We start from the raw sequence: 19,650 nt of genomic DNA on the forward strand, positions 1-19,650 counted from the left end.
TGTTGCATAAGCTAAAGCCACTGCAGGTCCGTAACAGTTAACCCGAATATGGTTTCTGTGTAGCACAGCTCTCATTGTGCATGCTTACCTCGTCATGGCCGGCCAATGCACCTGAGAAGGGAAGACGGTTGACACTTGCACAGCCGCCATGGCCCAATAGGAGACAACAGCATGCTTATATTTAACCAGGCGCAGAATTGAAACATACGGCGGTTCACATCCAATGATACTATGATGGAAAAGCTTCAAATTTACAGGTTGAGCGGCAAATCGGGGTTCACCCGCTCATCACTCAATCAAGGGAGCAAAGACCAGCCTATTGAGCCAAGCGCAGCTGTTGAAAATCTAGCAGCAACTCATCTAATGAAGGCATTCGTGAACCATAATTTCCGAAACGACAAATAAAAGTATATACACTATGATTTCCATCAATTGGCTCTTTGGCTGACTCGTGCCACCAGATGACACAAAATCTATTTGGGGAAATGGCGTTGTGCAACCAGCAAGGCAACTAGAAGCAACGCGGCGCACGTTAGGAACACATTGTTACGATGAAGACTCCCTAAATGTATTGTCAGCCTTATGTGCTCGGATAAGAATAGTCAGCGTCAGGTAACTTACCCTCCTCATCTAGACAATGTGCCACCACAACAAACACATTCAGCGGCGCTCTCAACACGCTGTAAACCCGTCCGCGGATATTATCGTCTACCAGCTGGCTCTTGAGGCTCGCCATGGCCGGGAAATACACGCCGATGCAGCCCTCGATGATACAGAACGCGAAGAACAGGAGTCTCTCGTCCTGCACGCTGACGGTGAGCCCCAGGCAGCAGCTCACGACCACGATGACGCCCAGGAGGATGTCGGAGCTGCTCGAGCCGCAGCTCCGCAGACAGCCAAAGATAGCAGACCCGGCGAGCATGGTGCACATGAAGCTGGAGAATATCAGGCCAAAGGGCAGCTCGGCGTTGGACACGCTGTTTGGGACGATGTCATGGGCGTTCTTCAGGGCTGCAGACCAAAAGAAGATAAAAAGGTACATGGTTCCTTCGAAGACACATGTGGTGAGGCCGATGGCGAGGATCTTGGGGTCGCGGAGGAAAGCGAAGCGCCGAAAGGTACTCGGGAGCGGAGAGTGGCCGCTGCTGCCCCAAGACGTCGAGCCATAGTTTTCACGCTGCATTCACATCAATCAGCATTTCATCCGCCTCGAGACACTGTGTATCCAACTTACCCAGCATGTCGCAACGATGGCGGCAGCCATGATACTGCAAAACATGGCCGCCATGAACGGCCACGTCCTCGTTCCCGACGCCGTGACGAGCATGTCACCCGCCACACCTGACGCAATCGCCACAACACAGCTCAGAGTCGTCATTGTGCTGAAGATACCGTCCAGAGGCGTGGACGATGCTGTCTCGGCGCCCTTCTCCCCCTCTGCATCTCCCATCTCCTGCACGTCCACCGCGGCACCGACATCCGGTTTCACGGAGGCAATATGCAGGCCGCGCTCGTGAAAATCGGAGATCATCCAGGCCTCAAAGACGCTGAACAGCAGCGTGGTGCTCACGCCACCGGCGAAGCGCCCTAGGAAGAGCACCGTCAGGTTCTCGCTCACCATGGACAGGCAGGTAAGGAAGTACAGGGAGCAGTACAGCAGACAGGCGCGCTTGCGGCCGAAGCGGTCGGCGAGTGTACCGGCAAAGGAGGCGCTAATGCCGCCGGCGGCGAAGCCGGTCGCGTAGAGGGCTGCGACGACCTTTTCGGGGAGGTTCTTCTCGTACTTGTATATAGCGTAGATGTGCGGGCCCTGCGCAGTGCGTCAGATAGAGAGACAGGGCAGAAGGATGCCGTGTTTGGGATCAAGATCAGCGTACCTGGAGCCAGTCTGCGGCTACTGCCATTGCATATGGCACAAAAAAAGTGAGGTGGAAGTTGTAGCTTGATATCGACGACATCGAATTCTTGTCGCTAGCAAAGCCGCCATTGCCGCTTTTCCGGCGGTATTGAGCCCATAGCAGGCCGGTATTTACTGCGACTAACAGGCCGAGAGATAATTGATAGAAATCCATGGTGGAGAAAAGCGTGTCAATGCTGAGTGTTTTAAAACGGTGCCGGTAGCGATGTTGAGTCGCCGAAGATCAGTGCAGCAAAAAACCGTGTCATATGAAAGAGCCACGGAAAGGGTACAGGGCTGAAGTACACCGTGCTTGGTGTGTATGTACAGGCCGACTCTCGCATTGGAAGCACAAGTGTCGCGCATTAGAAGAGGAGTCCAATGTTCATTTGCCGCATGGAACTCTAAATCAACACAATTCGGCGTTAGACTCGAGAGCTGCTGATGGCTCTTGATAGAATTGGCAAGAGAAAAGCAAGGGTCACACATTAAGACAGCTAAGGAATGAGGCGGCGCCCGTCACTAGCGGGCTGCAGCCGAGACAAGTAGCGAAGGGGGATGCTGAACGAATTCGGAAGCAGCAATGGCAACACACCAGCGACGGCAACTAAATTACTCACAAGATCGATGGTGCCTTTTTTTGGCGCGGTCGCTGCCAAAACAATGGCAAAAATAAATTGAAAGCAGGCCCTGAGAAACGTGAGCTCGCAGAAGGCCCTTCCCTAGATCCTTTTCCCTACGTCCCAAGCCGGTTGACTACACGTGCCACGCACCCACCCAAGCAAGGCTCGCGGCACGTGTAGTCCAGAAGTCCTGGGCTGAGGAGGCATGCAGGGGGCAGGCTTGGTGGCTTGATATGATGGCGGAAGCCACCCCGTAACTGCTACGGCTCAGTCACTGAAACTATTGGTCGCCGCGTTTCCTCACCAAAGCAGACACTGCTTCTTTGATTAGCTGTGACACACTGAGAAAAGCTTTTAAAAATAAGAAAGGGCAAGATCTAACAATTTAGCTACTAATTGACCACATATGACCGCCTTGAGAGTTTTATGGTCTAGAGAGAGCTTTTATTCTGGTCATAACTCAGTGAGAAAGAAGGTGTCAGCTGAAAGCGGCGAACAATTGTTTCAACGACGTGGGCTGAGGCTGAAGCAAAGGTGGCTTTGCCAACTTGCCCATCCTTCATCAGCCCCGAAGCCTAAAGACGCCTCGGGGAAACAGTCCCTTGCTGTGATTGGCGACCGTACCGTATTGTGCCAGACCGGAAGCCTCGCCGGTTCAGGGAGGCCTCGACGCCGTCCAAAACCTGTACGGGACACAGCCTGAAATCATAATCCTTTTCCCTCTCCCGTTAAGCCCAATAGCACAAACTCAGGGGTAAGGTAGATGCGAGCTCACAGCTGGCTTTTCGAAATACAAGGTGCCCCTTGAGAGATACCGACGGGCACTAATTCTTATCCCACCCGTAGTGCGGCTCTTCATCAGATGTCCCTTAAATGTACCCAATGGCCCAGGTCCCTCCTCAAATAGGACTGTATAAGCTTTATTCCTTTTTACCCTTCTTGCTTCTTATTCCCCCCACCGCCACCGCCCTCTCGGAAAGTTTAAAACAACCACCATTCGTTTCTAGCACAGCTATCGCAAGCTCATTTTCGAAAAACAACTTGGGCACGACCGTGTTAATTGTCAATTTTTTTTCGCGCTCTTTTAACCATCCACTTTCTTCTCATCTGTTTTTAAATACGTTTTCTTTGCTCTTTTTTTTTTTTTCTTTACCTGTCGTGAAAGTCTCTTGTCGAGAGCGAGGTCTATTCCGGCGATATGGCGAACAAACCCAGCATGCTCCCGACGGTCGCCATCCTAACCGTGGCGGTGTTTTTGCTCATCACATTTTGGCGCACCAACATGGCGATACCTGACTACGTCTATAATCCTGGGGCCGACTCTACACCGCATTCAAAAGGGGATGCACATGTCGCTGAGCCCACCACTGTTACTGGCGCTGAACCTACCACCGTTACTGTCACCGTCACTGCCACAGTCTCAGCTCTACAGACCCCCGCCACTGTCACCCCCTCCAAGGACAAGCCTCGCTACATCTTCGTCGACCTTGGCGCCAATCGCGTCGACTCGCTCGAGGCGTTTCTGCAGCACCCCGATGCCAAGTTCAAGTACGACTTTCCCTCTCCGGGCTGGGCCACCCATGATGACGCTGGTAAGTATACATGGCTTGCAGCAGCCGCAACCTCATCGTCTCTAACTTGTCATCTTCTCATCAGAAATCTTCCTCTTCGAAGCCAATCCTGTCTTCAACGATGCCCTTGTCCATGCCAAGCAGCATTACGCCGGCCTCGGCAAGGACATCACTATCTACCCCTCCACCGTTGTCGACACCAAGGACGGCATCCGCACCTTTTACCTCGACGACGTCAACACGGACCACGACTTCTGGGGCTCGTCAACGTACAAGAATCACCAGGATGCCGTCGCCTCGGGCGCCAAGGGCACCGAGCTGTCCGGCATCAACATTTCGCGCTGGTTGTTGATGAACACGCTCCCGCACGACTTTGTCGTCGTCAAAATGGACATTGAGGGCGCCGAGTACGACATCCTCCCCCATATGGCAGAGATGCGCGTGTGGACAGTCGTGGACTACCTGCTGGTCGAGTGGCACGACAGCTTGCCGACCAACGAGGCCCGGCAGACGGCCGTCAAGGCCATGGAGAAGCTGAAGGAGGAGGGGGTCAGCTGCCCTAAATATGATTCTCCCGCATAGAGCAAGTCTGAAAAACGCAGGAAAAGACAGAAATTCTTTTATTAACTATGATTTGGATGTATTATTATGTGTATGGGCCTTGCTTCAGCCGATTGCAATCTGTGACATTTTAACGAATAGCCTTGCACGAAAGTGGTGGGTTGTATGCGGCGACCCTAAGCATGTAGTCAGGTGTGGCGCGCCTTGTTCAGGGGCCGACTGCCCGGTATGAACAGCACTAACTCGCCAGGGCCAATACCAACCCGCACTGATTCTACGCTGCGGGCACTCTATCACCTAACTAACGTCGGCCACCCACTTTCGGGTCACCCCCAGATATAGGTCGCGTCACGCCTGCCACAACACGTGCCCTATAGCTGTGTTTTAAAGACCCTTGGTTTCTTAGAAGAACAACCTGAGCTTAACAAGTTTTATGATAAATATGAAGAAAAGCGAGAGGGGGTCCCTGTTCTCACTACGATCAAAGTCCAATGCCTGGACTCTCCTCTCAAATCTCCAGCAACGTGCATATTTTAGGCTCAACATCATTCCACGGCCTGGCTTTGTACAGAGATAGAGCCGAAGATCCATCTGCATCGAGTTCAGAAGGCCGAACTCCGTAATCAATCAATTCCTGAACCGCTTCCGAGGTGACCAGGAGCCCCTCAGCCAGGCAGTGTAGCGCGCTCTTACCCGTTTTCGTTTCTGTTGATGAGAGATCAATACTGTACACGTGACATGACTCTATTATCAATGCTATTGTGTCATCAATACCACTACGACATGCCAGGTGGAGAGAGTTCTCGCCGTAAATGTCACAGTGAGCAAGCGCCTCCGCCGAGTTTGCCAAGAGACGGACCGACGCCGTGTCACCCACCAGGCATGCCAGGTGCAGTGGCGTTCGGTTGTCCTCATGTCGACCCTTACAGTCCAGATTTCTTTGAAGTAGCTTTCCGACAAACTTGCTTGTATCCGATCGCCCATAGCTGAGTTTATGCAGAATCGTTTCGCCGCTATCGTCTGTCGCGTGGGGATCTGTTCTGCTGTCGGCAATGAATGCATCAAAGACACTCATCCGAGCAGCAGATACAGCTTTCTGTGCTGATTCCAATTCTTCCATATCTCCTTCAGATATTGCAAGCTTACAGATAATCTCAACTCTCCAATCATCCTCATTCCAATGATCTCTTATTCCGATAATTGTGGCCCGTTTATAGCTTTTGTGACAGCGAAGTGAAACGGAGTCTCTCCAAACATGGATCTAGCGTTGGGGTTGGCACCATTTTGCAGAAAACATCCCACCATTTTCAAACTTCCACACCATGCAGCGTAGTGTAGAGGCGTAAGACCATCGCCATCTCTACCAAGGAATGGCAAGCGGCCTGGCTCACAGGTAATCTGGGTACTCGATGGGTCTGATTGATGCAACCATGCCCGTCTATGAACAGCGATATCCACGGCCATTCCATATTTTAATAGAAGTTTGGCAACATCAACTGCTGAGTATCTGACAGTGTAATGCAAGGGACTCATGTTCTCTGCGTCTCCCGCTCCTGCTGTTGCTGTAGCTTTGATGGATGCGTCTGTGCATCGCGAGTCCAAAGCTCCATTTTCGAGAAGCAGCTGAACCAAAGAAGCTCTACCTTGTTCAGCGGCGTAAGACAAAGGAGTTCTTCGATATACATCCTGCACACTAATACTGGCACCCCTCCCAAGCAACAATATAGCTACATCGTCGTGGCCATTTTCCGCTGCTAATGCAAGTGATGTTCGACCATATTTGTCCTTGGCGTCAACATCGACAATGTTCCGTAGTAGTTGCGAATGAGATGGGACACATTGATTCGTCAATGGCTGGCGAGGTATCCATAAGTACCTGATCATGCTTGCGGTGAGCACCGTCATGGCAATGTACGTGAACGTAGCCATGGAATCGTCATCAAACGGTGACAATTGAAAAAACATCGATATAATCAGCCAGATAAAAGTAACGAATACTACCGGTGGCCATAGTTGTATCGCCAAAAGCGTCACTCTCTTCCAACTCTTTCTGTCGCCGTTGGGATGCTGTGCAGTCTTCGCACTCAGGTCAAGGACTAGTTTTGCAGTCGTCGCCTGGCCATTATGAGCCGCGGCGTGCAAAGCGCTACCATAGATTGCATCCTTTACGTGCATGTCAGCGCCTGCCATAAGGAGAAGATGGACAGTGCTGTCATGCCCGCCCACGGACGCCGCGAGAAGAGAGGTTCGGTAATACCCACCCGTCTCATTGACACATGAAAAATCCCCCGCAGGGTGTTTATGATTTCGGCTAAAATTGCAGCCATAGGGCAGATACTCTTGTTGCTCTACTATTTCCATGCCATCAGATTGGCTGGGAGACGATACAAGGATTCTGCGAACGATGAAATCCAGTCCAAGAAGCGACGCATAGTATAGAGGCTTTGGTGTTGCACAGATGCCATCGATGTTATATAGAGCAAGCCAGGCCCTGAAACGATCCTGTCTGGAAAATAGTTTCCATATCTGATCCTCAATGAGTGAGCCCTTGATGCTGTCTTGATAATGCGCCGGCCAGAACTGTGCCGCGTACTTTCCGAGGGCCATTCTCGGTCGCGAATCTGTCACAGCGGCAAAGAGTTCACACTTCGGCTCTGTTAACTCTGTCCGGCGTATTTCAGGCTCAAGCAATATTGCTAAGCAGATACATGCCGTTTCATAATTCGAGATCTCCCTGGTTATGCTGAATACGGCGATATCGGCGGTGTTTCTTAGTTGCTCCGATTCCAGATATTGCTGAACTGAGAAGTGAGCGAGGCGTATTGTTCTTTGTGACGTGTCGACCCCGATATAGAACTCTAGAAAGCCGGGGCATACCTCCTCAATGGCTTCCACATCTTTGAGCTGTCTTTTCGGATTGAATCTGGGCTTGTCCTCAAGTTCCACAGCCATCCCTTCCAAGAGTTCGTCCGCAGTTAGAGGCCGCTTTGAACAGCAGAGCATTGTGAAAATCGCCCGAGCTCGATTTTTGGATGATGTTGGAATATTGCCAAGCATTCGCTCATAGGTTTCTTCCAGAGTATCTGGTAAGGAAGAAAGCAGGATTTCAAGGTCCTGATCGCTCCGTGCGCATCTTTCCACGGCCTTGAGTTGGCACTCCACCCAGCGAAAACTAGAATAGATTAGTGAATGTGATCCTCGCATATTCGAGGGGAAGGACTTACACGCCATCAGCACGCTCCACGAGTGTAGCCTTTATGAGGTCATGGTCTGCTTCCCATTTTCGAAGTTGTCGATTCGTACGAAGACTTTTGGCAATGTACAATTCGATATCTGAAGCATTGGTGGCGTTACCTAAGTATATCTTCTCATTTATCGTTGCACGGAGCCCATCGCGAATGTCAACCTCATCTCGGCTTGAGACCAAAAGATGCAGGCTTTGTTCCTGCCATGAGCGCAGCTCAGCTACAATATCCAGAGTGGTCCCCCGATGTGCATCCCAAGGGCTCTCGTCCAGAGCATCTAAAACAATATAAACATCTCTGAAGCTGCGCAAAAGCTGCCGCAAGCAATTCATCAGAGCTTGGTTGGGCGGTATGGTGTCTCTATACCTCTCTCGCAGCAATGAGAGGATGCTGTGGTCATCACCAAGCTGACTTGATAGTTGCAGCAAGATAGCACGAAGCATAGAAGATGCATCTTGCTTCCTGTCATCGCTGAACGTGAAGAAAAAGAATGCTATACCAACCGTGCTGCGTGCCTGTCGGTGCCTGAAAATCGACAGAATAGCAGTGGCACACAAGACCGTCTTTCCGCTACCGGCAAAGCCAGTAAGCCATAGAAAATGGCTGCGCTCCTGCAACCATGACAAGAACAATGGACTCTGGGTAAGCCATAGCCCCGTGTCAGGATGTCTCTTGCTAGCGGCTTCGTTGAGATTTGTGCCTGCATCTGGTGCCCGGAGCCAGTTTTTGATATCCGTGTTGACCTGAGTTCCTCTCACAAGGTTGAGTGACTCCATAACGCTGTGCACCCCATTTTGCAGCCCGCGGATCTGTGTGTTCTGCGAAATACCAAATGCCAACGTCAAGCTGTCAACAAGACTGTCAATGTCTTCTTCGAGCTTCAGCAGCGTGCTTCGCCGAAAAGGATACGCAATACGCCGGCCAGTGGTGCGAAATATTGATTCAGTGCCACGCGACAGTTGGAACTTGTTTAGCTCCTCATCGAGGCAATAAATCAGCTCTTGAGCGTCCGCTATACATGGGTCTATCGTCTTCGCGAGCGTGCTGTCATCGGCTTCGCATTCGGTTTTCTGCAACTCTGTCTCTGATGCTGAAAAGAGTTGAAGCAGTCTGGATAGCTTTCTTGCCATTTTCTGAATTTCGTCCGACTGGCCTCTAAAGTCGGTATAGAATTTCAGCAATCCCCCAACAACGGTGATGCCAAGTGATATAGCGCCAATAGGGTCTGCCATCTTCGTATATTGCTCGGCGGCTGTATTCGAAATACTAGGAGCAGTGCGTCGAAGTCTCTCGTAGATTGAACACGGATTTGCTTCAGTCAAGTGTCTCCGGGAGATGAGGGTGTCAAAGAGACGGATTCAATATTTGCTAGAGCGGGGTAAGGCTGAATGTTTCGTGTCGATTCAGCCCAACTTGCCATCTATGCAGCCTTGGGCTGAGCTCGCCAAGTGGGTAGCTGCAACCGCTATCGATGGCTCACGAGCATGAAGAGCTGAGACATGTTCATGGCAAACTGGAAAAACATGTGTTGAAGGGCTCCCGCAATGCCAACTATCCCTGGTTCAGCAGTTGCTCAAGTATGGTCTGGAACTTTTCGTCGGTCGGTCTTGGTAATACCGTGCTTGGCTTGCTTGATGGAGGGCCGCCTGAGGAAGACTTTATTCCATTGAGCAGGGGATTCCTCTGGACTTGGTGGCACTAGCAGCAGTCACCACCCACTGCCCACTAGTTAACGCCGACCATGGCATAGCTACAGCAGCGCTATGGGTTGTTAACACAACTATGCCCCGCCTAGCTTTTCTACTGGGTGTGATGGGTAAGTTTAACACCCCTGCATGTACTGTATTGAAGCTATTCCTAATTAGAATTTAGTGTGCATGCCGTCAGCCTTGATAACTGCCTCCATCCTCTCTGGCATCGAGGCTAAGAGGCCCTGTAGGAATTCCTCTGGGAGTGCCTCCCAGGCCTCATTAACATAAATACGAAGCTTATTATAGGAGGTATTTGACTCATAGCCCCAGCGATCCTCAATATAATCCTTCATCTAATTCTAGTAGCTCTCTATTAGGTTAAGATTAGGGCTAAAAGGAGGCTAAACTAGGGGCTTAATTCCTCTCTTAGATAGGTCTTTTAACACCTCTTTTGACGTGTGAGAGGTAGCGCTATCTTATATTAGGACCAGCCTCTTTCCCCCGCCTTATTAAAGCTATATCCAGCCGTAGATAAGAGGAACTATATGGTCTGCGTACGATTTAGTATTAATACTACCCCAATCTTTCTCCCAGAAGAGGCCAGGGCCCTTCTAGGAACTAGTAAAGTAGCCCTAGAACATCCATCCCTTCTTCCGTTAGAATCGCTCCTTAATACAGGTTGGTTCATATTCCTCGCTAGCTCTTCTGGTCACGAGGACCCGGCGATATGTGCCGCCAGACACCCACGTCTTATCAGTCTAGAGGATTTGGCTCTATTAATTAATTGACTAGCCCTTATACGCCTTGGCGAAGGCGAGCCTCTTAACTCTATTAGCCTCTGAGATAGGGGGCTTCTAGCGAGCGACCTAGCGCTGGAAGCCCTACCGCCAGAGTATTCGTTTAATAACCCACTAGCTAAATCGGCCCTCAAAGAGCCGTATAGAGAGCTCTAGATAGCTTATCCGCCAGGTCGCTTTTAACCTTATCATATATATAACCAGCTAGTCTATCTGGTCATTCGTCATCTTAAGAGGTCTTCTAGATCGATACTTTAGTGTTAGACTGCTGGCGCGTACTAAGTACTTAACTTGTGCCACAGAATAGCCTATAATATGGCTTATTTTGGCTGGTTGGAGGGCGCCATCGAAGTATAGGGTACGCATACGGCGTCGTTCGACCTCTGTGAGGTGTTTAGTGGTCTTACCTAGTGTGCGAGTTATTGTTAGAGGTCTTAATAGCTGCTTAATAGTAGGAATTTTAAGAAAAAAGGAGGCATACATATAAATTTGTATATAGGGAGACTAAAGCTTGAAAAAGCCTAGCGTTAAAAAGAGGTACCTAGTAGGGGTATAAAACTTTCGCCTCGTACCCAGTAGACACATGAGTCTTATACTAGGTCTGAGGCGAAAGTTTTAAACCCTTATTATATACCTCTTTTTAACACTAGGCTTTTTTAGGCTTTAGTCTCCCTATATACTAATTTATATATGTGCCTCCTTTTTTCTTCAAATTCCTCCTATAACAGCCAGTCAACCAGCTAGTCGATAAGAACACTCTTATAATGCCTTGTACACAAGGAAAGCGTATAAAACACCTTACTATAAACGACTAAGTCTGTATATATACCCTATACTTTGATAGAGGTATCGGTCCAGCCGAAATCAGCCATATTACAGGCTATACACTATAACAAGTCAAGTACTCTATACAAGCTAGCAGCCCGACGCCCAGTACACGTACTAGTAGGCCATAGGCTATAACTAACAACCAGGTTGACAAATTGGTTGTGTATATTATGAAGAGTAAGGCAACTAGGCAGATAACCTATCTAGAGCTCTCAGTCTAACTCTTTAATAGCTAATTTAGCTAATAGGTTATTAAACGAATATTATATCGGCAGGGCTTCTAGCGCTAGGTTGCTTATTAGAAGCCTCCTATCTTAGAAGCTAATAGGTTAAAGAGAAAGGCCTTCACTAAGGCATATAAAGATTAGTCTATTAATTAATAGAGTGATATTCTATAGACTGATAAGACCTAGGTCTCTAGTGGCATATATAGGTAGGTCCTAGTGACTAGAAGAGCTGGCGAGGAATATAATCTAACCTGTGTTATTAAGAGACTTTAAAGGAAGCGCGGATAGATGTTCTAGGGTAGCTTTACTAGCTATAAGAAGGGCCTAGGGATCTTCTAGGAAAAGGACTAGGGCAGTATTAACACTCAGTCATATACAGAGCACATAGTACCTATAATTAATAGCTAGTTACAGCTATAATAGGGCCAGGGAAAGAAGCTAGTGTTGATATAAGACGGCGCTTCAGCACACACATCTAGAGACGTGATAGCTGACCTATAAGAGCGTGGAATTAAGCCTCTAGAGTGGCCACCCTTTAGCCTAGACCTAAACCCGATAGAGACCTGTTAGAATTAGATAAAAGACTATATAGAGGATCGTTAGGGCTGGGATACAAATCCTAGCTATAACCAACTTCGTGCGTATATTATAGAGGCCTAGGAGGCTCTTCTAGCTGACTTCTTAAAGGCACAATTAGCCTCGATGCCTGAGAGGATAGTAGCAGTCATCGAGGCTGATAGGATACATACGCGATTTTGATAGTCAATATACCTTCCTGTTTCGGAATAGTGGCAAAGCAGTACATATGGAGGGTTTAAAACTTACCCATCATACTACGTACATAACAGTAGTCTGGTTGAAACAACCCAGCATTGAAGCGAACCGGTACTAAAGCAACCTTGTGCTACAGCAGCCTACCCTAAAGCAGCCTTCTACGGTTTTCGACAGCCATCGTCGTCAATTATTTTGTTACAAGGTTTTCTGGGTATAGGAGGCCTGAAAATGCCTTTGTCCAATTGCGGCGGAGAGCTAACCTGTAAGGCACCCTATTGTGTACCAGTCAAGACAAAGTCCGCGTGCTGAAAAAAGGGAGACTTTAGCAGGCAGCAGTCGGCCGAGCAAAATCAACGAGGTTGTCGATCGACACGCGAGGACATTTAAGAGCAGGCTAGCTCTTCCACTACGGTTTTGAATCCTATTGTATAACTCCGAGAATACTATGTTATAGCTCAAATGTATTTACTATATGATTAAATTCCTAGCCAAGTCGAAATGAAGAATCGCTGATGCCTCAAGTCAAGACACTTGTCGGCTCGTAGAAGCACTGATCCCACCGCGTCTTACCGGACGCCCAAAACAAGACTAGCTTATCATATAGATCAGCTGCTCCGTTTTCCGATGCGGGCAATCCGCGCAGAGGACCAATGTAATCCAAAAGAATTGCTTGCTCCTCCTTGTGCCCCCGAAGAGCCACACCCAGTACCGCTGCCGGCCACATGTGTCCTGCCGAGTCCGGCATCGCTCTCATTGCCTGTCGGAACAGCCTAAAGAGGCGGCTCTGATACCGCACCCGCGCCGTCTGGCTGTCGTCTCGTTCGAGTTTGGCATGTACCAAGCCAAGCTTGTCGATATTATGCTTCACACCTTTTGCCGCCGTTCCATCGGTCGTAGCTGACTGGACGCCCCAAGTCTCCGAGGACACCTTTGGAATCGACGCATCTACGGTGTTCGACGCTCCCTCTTCGTCTCCGCGCGGAAACACAAAAACAGCCGCGAGCGGTGTGGGCAGCGTCAATATAGCGTAAAGAGCAACGGCGGCTTGGTACATCCGCGCAGCGATTGGATAAAAGTCATGGTCGGTCGAGTACGGCTCTCCCCAGCTGTCCGGATTGACGCTCTGGATCTTGGTGTGCGCGTCGTGGGCGATCCCCTTCCACTCGGCAGTCCTCGTGCCGGCCGCCACGAGCGTTCGCAGATGCGTGATGCGAACCATGGCCTGGAATACAGGTGTAGGGGCGGGAAATGCGTGACATCCGGTGTGGCTGTACGCAATGACGATGTTCTCGTCCGACCAGTTGGACATGTTTTCGATCTGGTCGTGCGGGGGGCTGGTTGTGTTGCACATGCTCGCTACTCTGGATTTGATGATGGGTCAATAGACACATATCATGGAAAGTGGCCCAAGCGTATTGTGCACCGCTCAAGACACAGATGAAGACTTACACGAGCATATATTGCACAGTCAGGTTGTGAGGAAATTGCAGATCAGAGAGCGGATAGGAATAGCGTTTAAGCAGGGATCCGAAACCCTCCGCGTGTGCTCTCCATTCTGGTACTCCAAAATTGAGCTGTTCCGAGAGATGCAAGCATTGTTAGCAATAGAACTATAGATTCTTACATTTTCGGTGACTTGGCCTGAACATGTTGCATTTCGGAAGCATGCCCTAGAGCAATGTGGCGTACCTCAACATGCATCAACTTGGAAATGTGTGCAAGGGCAGGAACTAGACCATCGGGTGTAGCAATGCAACGGTTCAGTTTCCTTAGGACGATCGCTATCTGGTCGAACAGCCGTGCCCATAAAGGGTTCAACTCTGGCACGGCGCCGTACCGTGGCGGGGCACGCCTAATGGACGAGAGGCACTGCAGGCGGTGGGATACCATGACCATGGCAAATCTATCCCCATCAAAGTTTTTGTCATATACAAGACCACTAAAGTCGAGGTTGAACTCATACGCACTGTCCCCGGGAGCGTGAAAGTCGTGCATCGGGGTCATGATGCGAGCATCTGCGTCACCTTTTTAGCATGCGGTGTTTTATCTATTCCGCTTCCTCATCAGCCAACATACAGTAATGAAGGGCTTCTCCGATGTGCCAATCCGGTGAGGGCAAGCCTTTGACTGGTGCCGCCGGACTGAACGTCTGGTCGTAGACACAATGGCGACTGCCCAGTGCACATCTCTTGCAACGAGGTCGTGCTTCGTCGCATTTGATACGACGAGAGCTAGGATGCGGAGTCCAAGTTAGTAAGAAATACTACCCAATTTTTTTGGGTTCGGCGATGGCTGGATTGGAATACGTGCATGCCTCTGGGCTGATCGTGGGTCGGCAGTGACAGGTCCTGTTCCTGATCCAAAACCAGGGAGGAACGTACCGGCAGGTCAGACATCCAGTCCTTGCTCGCGTGGCCCAGTTCCTTTTCCTCGGCTGAGAAGGATCGTTGGGATTTGCGGGCGGCACGTCGCTCAACGACAGTCGTGCCACCGTGGCCCTTGCACGAATATTCCGCACTACGGTGCTCAGCTCAGTTTCCTCGCCCCGGACCGATGCCACGGGCGCTGCGAGGGCGGCATGGAAATCTGCGAGCTTATCTAGCTCCAATCGCATTCCATCCATCTCCAATTCAATTGACCTACATTCACGGGCAAGAGTAGAAAAGGCAAACTAGGCGCATCGAGAGGCGGGGGCGGGGGCGGAAGCTAAATGAGGCTGTGTGGGTGTCCGGGAGTGGCCAAGTAGCCAAGCGTAGGTAGTCTGACCCCGGAGTCGCAAGGTCAGGTAGTATCAGCGTGAGAAAGCCATCTACTATCTCGCCACCCTAACTGATACTAACTAATTTAAGTTTAGTTTCGGCGTCAATGAGACATGTACGCAGAAAGTATAAGAAGATTTAACTGTGGAAGAGCAATCTAATCAAGTATTCCGTCACGCGATCTCAGCATGCCACAACTGCATCTTGGCGCCTGCTCCTGCGTGAAAAGCTCGAAACACGGACGAAATAACAGACACTACTCAGAGCTTTTCAGTTGGCAGCTCGGCCTGCCAGAGAACTTCGGCGAGGTCAACGCAGCACGACAGCGACGGTTTGGAAAGCCCCCAAGTCAATAAATTGTATCGGGATCAGATTCGCTAGAAGTCCAAAAAAAATAGAGGGCAGTGATTGGAAAGACAAAGGAGGTTCTCCGCGAAACGAATTAGGCCGGCTGCAGCATCACCCGCCTGACCGCTATTGGCAGCCACCAGTGATGCGTCCTGTTGTACTAAGGGCTGTTTTGCGGGTACGGCACTACATGACCAAATCAAACTACACGTTCATGCATTCATTCGCGATAGATTGAATGTGCTGTCATCGATTTATCGGCGCCCGCCGCCGTGGATGCAGCTCTCTGCACCAGCCGACGACCTCGAGTTGTACCGCCGATTGGCTTTCACTCGGGAGCACAACAACGCAAAGACAAGCTTTGCGCAAGGCAAGGTTTGCTAAAAAAAGAAAAAAAAAGAAAAAAAAAAGTCCAAAAGTTTACGACAAAACAATGCGCTTGCTTTTCAGGTACATATACTGCAGTATCTCCCCTCAAACGGATCGTGTGCATCGTCTCCTGCGGCTGCCCTCCGTCATCTGTCTCCACCGCGCGGAGGTGGCCTAGGCCACAGGGACAATTCAAAGTCAGGCCCTGCTGCGCAGCCCGCAGTATTGGGCCTGTCTGGCGGTGAGACCAAGAAAGCTCCGGTGAGGGGGATCTTAACCCTTTCCCAGCGCTCGGAGTTTTCTGGGAAGCACGCGGCTGAGAAGAAGGCAGGAGCAGCCTTGGCCGTATTGTAGACAGAAGGTCTTAATGGTGAATCGGCGGGGTTCCAACATGTTCGGGACAACATCGGAGCTAATGACGGTCACCTACTGGACACTATTCTTCTGGCAAGTGGCGCTGATACTCGTCAAAGTCCGACACGTCCTGAGTGACTAAACGGTTCGCTTGTACACGTCAACCTGCAGATCACGTGCCGCACCGATGCTATCTAGGTCTCTGCGATTTTCTTGTAAAAGTGAAACCCGCCGTCCTCTAGCTTTAATACAGAAAACGATAGAATTTGTTCGACGACACGCCTTCCCTTGCTACCTGTATTCCATCATGACAGTCGGGCTTGATAACGCCGAGTTTAAGGACGCTGCGGAAAAGGTTAAAACCCTCTCCAGAAAGCCCGACAACAATAGCCTGCTCAGGGTAAGGGCACCTTCTAACTTGAGGGTGTTCTTTTGGTACTTACTCTACATAGCTCTACGGTCTCTTTAAGCAGGCCACGGTTGGTGATAATGAGACTGATGCGCCGGGAATGATGGATTTCACAGTAAGCCGCCTTATTCCACATTCTTATTATCGCTGAGTTTTGATAATGAAATTTACTCTCGTATTATAGGGTAAGGCTAAGTGGGGTGCCTGGAACGAGATGAAGGGTGTCTCGAGGGAAGATGCTACCGAGCAATACATTGCACTGGCGAACGACCTGATTGCTAAGGATTGATCTCTATGAAAACTGCTCCACTGCTAGTCAGCAGAGAAGAAGTGAGAAGAAAATGATGAAGTATAGACAAGTGTCCAGCATCCGCTGATAAATATACCATCTGTAAAAAAAAGAAGTATGTAAGCTCCTTCCCTGCCAAATTAAAACAGCCCCTATGTCACCTTGGCCGTTCCAGGGCCGTCTCCCCAGCATGGCCTAGCTGCTTTGGCGCTCACATTTCCACTCCTGCCAAACTTGTCAATGGCTTCCTTGATAATCGGAATAACATCGCCGTCGCCGACGTAACCAGGCGATCGGCCCCTGATCTTCGCATACACGTTCATGATGCATTTTCCATACTTGCGGATCTTCTGATGCAGCAAAGTGCTCATTTTGAATTGACAGTGCTGGACCAGGCATCGGAGCTGATTTCTGCAACGCAAGAGGATGCGCCTGCAGCGGCGGAGCCTACAGATCAGTGCCGCTGCCGTCCAACGCGTGTGGAGGGCTTCCCCCTGTGTCTTACAGCTGAGATGTGTCTGGTATCAACCTCAAGCCACTATCGCCGCTGAGGATAACTAAGAGTAGTCGATGTTATATCAGCTCATACCCTGGGGGCCAAGGGCGGCAGCTAGTCTGGGGAAGGAGAGGGTTCCCCATACCCCGCCCTAGTCATGCCTCCACTCAACAAATTCATGGAGGCTGTCGCCTACCTGCCCAGTCAGGTAGAAGAGGACACGTGACTAGCGAGGATCACAGATGCATAGTGATCTATTAGGTTTTGAAGGACCATAGCCTCTATGCTAAGTAAGATGGTCAAGTTTTACGCCTAGGCTTGTACCTACTAGGAAGAAGCGAGCCTCCGGCCGTCGCTACCACTAATATCGAGGTACAAAGCACTCTGGCTAATAAAGGCTCGACGGGGATTCTATTTCTTAGCGGCAGAAACTTGCCTACTAATAAGATAGTAATCTAGGCCTATAATAGAGGGATAGATAAGTACCTAAGAAGAAGATATTCTTTGGTTAGGATACACTACCCTACCTGCTCTCATCTCCACCTTTCGCCCGAAACCCCTCCGCCGATATTTGCTGCAGGACTAACTAGTCAACTTGCCACTGTGAGACCAATACCCACCCAGAAAGAGACTTAAAGGCTTGATCGAACTCGGGCCGGTCTGCTTTGTGGCATTTATTCTCAAGTTCGCCGATCGGAAATCAAGATGCAGTGTTCACCCACTGGTTTGAATCGGGCTCTGGTAGCCTGCAAGTCTGGCGATAAGTGAGGCTACGTAATGTTTTCTTCTGTCGGCAGTGCCCGAGTAGTTTGTAGTATTTCAAGGTTTATAATTCTCAGACGCGTAGTAGGCTTGTAAGGCGCTTGCTGGTGCACATCAAGCTGTTGTGGACTCAGCTTTTGGCTCTATATAATGTAGGCTAAGCCTTCGAACCCTCAGCGTTGACGACATCAGCAGCAGCGGCTGCAGCCTCACCAGCCGGTGCGTTGATAGAGTTGGCAGCAGTAGCGGCGTTCGGAGCAGCATTGGGTGCAGCAGAATTGGGTGCAGCAGCATTGGGAATCTGGGCCGCTGCCGGGGCCTCTGGTGCCATCTGGAACGCAATAACTCCACCGAACGGGCCAGCACCACTAGGGTTGGCCACTTTCATAAGGCACACGTTTTGCATGCCGCCAACGGCTCCAGTGCAGGTCGTGCCAGCGGGGATCGCAACTTGGAGTGGCTATGATCATGCGTCAGCATTCCGCCGTGTTGGGATATAGTTGAATTGACGCTACTTACGTGATCGGTGTTGACGTTGAGCGCGCGTCTTGTCAGGCCACGGAGTCCTAAACCGCCAAGAATGCCGCCTTTACCGCCTGCCGGCATATTGTTGCTAAGGGGGCCCGGCTGAATATTGCCATTTCTGCCCGGAACCTGAGTGACAACGTCGGCCTCTTGACCTTGCGAGAACTGGCCGGTGGCGGTGGGGTCAACAATGGCTCTGAGAGGACCAGCTCCATCCTGTAAGACTGTGTGAGCAAGCAAAAAGAGATAGCCGTGTGACGAGTTTGTACACGGAGCAGATGCGTTTACGTACAGTCGTCACAATGTGGTAGGTCATGGCAATGTGGCCGCCGTTGCTGCTGACTTGCGGGAGGGTAGAGCCAGACATGGCCATGACGCTGTCCATCATCCCCATGTTGTTTTCTCCATTTCCCTTGGTATGGCCAAGGCCGTCAGACGCCGCATCGCGGCGCTGGAAGACGGTGGTGTCCACCTCAGTTTCTTTATTACGCCCCATGCCAGGGACAGCGGCTCCCATGATTCCAAGAGCAGTGGTATTTCCACCCGCATCACCGACCTTTACTCTTGTTAGATAACGCTTTGCGGTATCGAGGGCTAGGATTTTGTACTTACGGCAACGGCGATTTTGCCGTGGGCGTTGACGGCGACCGACGTGAAAGTCGCCACAGCGAGATAGAAGCTGGAGGAATGCATTATGACGTTCTTCTCGTGTATTAGTGATTCTTGACCGGCAAGAATTGAAAAAGAGGACTTTAAATGGCAGAGTGATGATTTGAAGGAGTTAAAGGATGACGGTTGAAAGTAAAAAGATCGTGCTGCTGAAGGCTCCTTATATACGTGAATCCGCCGGACAGCCCCGACGACACTCGGTAAGCCGTCATCATGCTGGAAGCTTGAGTGTATCACACCTCCGACATCTGTCACGAGAATTGCATGTCGAGATTGTATTTTGGTCGAGAGCTGAGGTAAGCGGTGTTTCGTGGTTAAGTCGGCATCCTCAAGGCTAGTGCGGTTTTTAACTCACCCTTGGAGCGCGAACAAATAATATTGTGCGAACGGAAAATTTGTTTCACACTTCAAGTGCTACAGTCTAAACATTTGACAGGTATCAGGATGCCTGCCCAA

General features: G+C 50.2%; 6 protein-coding genes across 6 annotated transcripts; 2 read left to right on the forward strand and 4 right to left on the reverse strand.

Annotated features, from left to right (window-relative positions):
- Positions 1-473: 473 nt before the first annotated feature.
- LMH87_008366 (uncharacterized protein) lies at positions 474-2,072 on the reverse strand (the record flags this gene model as incomplete). The annotated part of the gene is made up of 6 exons (XM_056197559.1): positions 474-562; positions 622-1,177; positions 1,235-1,587; positions 1,656-1,669; positions 1,785-1,810; positions 1,878-2,072. The coding sequence occupies 6 exons, from the start codon at positions 2,070-2,072 to the stop codon at positions 474-476; spliced, it is 1,233 nt and encodes a 410-aa protein (XP_056057465.1).
- Positions 2,073-3,718: 1,646 nt separating this feature from the next.
- On the forward strand, positions 3,719-4,673 carry LMH87_008367 (uncharacterized protein; the record flags this gene model as incomplete). The annotated part of the gene is made up of 2 exons (XM_056197570.1): positions 3,719-4,112; positions 4,177-4,673. The coding sequence occupies 2 exons, from the start codon at positions 3,719-3,721 to the stop codon at positions 4,671-4,673; spliced, it is 891 nt and encodes a 296-aa protein (XP_056057466.1).
- A 2,636-nt stretch (positions 4,674-7,309) lies between these two features.
- On the reverse strand, positions 7,310-9,129 carry LMH87_008368 (uncharacterized protein; the record flags this gene model as incomplete). Its single annotated transcript, XM_056197581.1, has 4 exons — positions 7,310-7,348; positions 7,404-7,448; positions 7,530-7,824; positions 7,877-9,129. The coding sequence occupies 4 exons, from the start codon at positions 9,127-9,129 to the stop codon at positions 7,310-7,312; spliced, it is 1,632 nt and encodes a 543-aa protein (XP_056057467.1).
- A 3,602-nt stretch (positions 9,130-12,731) lies between these two features.
- Positions 12,732-14,837, reverse strand: LMH87_008369 (uncharacterized protein; the record flags this gene model as incomplete). The annotated part of the gene is made up of 7 exons (XM_056197592.1): positions 12,732-13,575; positions 13,664-13,788; positions 13,904-13,995; positions 14,052-14,117; positions 14,182-14,229; positions 14,291-14,445; positions 14,596-14,837. The coding sequence occupies 7 exons, from the start codon at positions 14,835-14,837 to the stop codon at positions 12,732-12,734; spliced, it is 1,572 nt and encodes a 523-aa protein (XP_056057468.1).
- A 1,394-nt stretch (positions 14,838-16,231) lies between these two features.
- Positions 16,232-16,742, forward strand: LMH87_008370 (uncharacterized protein; the record flags this gene model as incomplete). Its single annotated transcript, XM_056197604.1, has 3 exons — positions 16,232-16,444; positions 16,497-16,568; positions 16,638-16,742. The coding sequence occupies 3 exons, from the start codon at positions 16,232-16,234 to the stop codon at positions 16,740-16,742; spliced, it is 390 nt and encodes a 129-aa protein (XP_056057469.1).
- A 1,415-nt stretch (positions 16,743-18,157) lies between these two features.
- Positions 18,158-19,218, reverse strand: LMH87_008371 (uncharacterized protein; the record flags this gene model as incomplete). Its single annotated transcript, XM_056197615.1, has 4 exons — positions 18,158-18,460; positions 18,520-18,741; positions 18,818-19,081; positions 19,138-19,218. 4 exons carry the CDS (start codon positions 19,216-19,218, stop codon positions 18,158-18,160), a joined length of 870 nt encoding a protein of 289 aa, XP_056057470.1.
- Between the last annotated feature and the right edge of the window lie 432 nt (positions 19,219-19,650).

The sequence above is a fragment of the Akanthomyces muscarius genome, assembly GCF_028009165.1.
Source record: "Akanthomyces muscarius strain Ve6 chromosome Unknown contig_16, whole genome shotgun sequence".
Classification (NCBI taxonomy): domain Eukaryota; kingdom Fungi; phylum Ascomycota; class Sordariomycetes; order Hypocreales; family Cordycipitaceae; genus Akanthomyces; species Akanthomyces muscarius.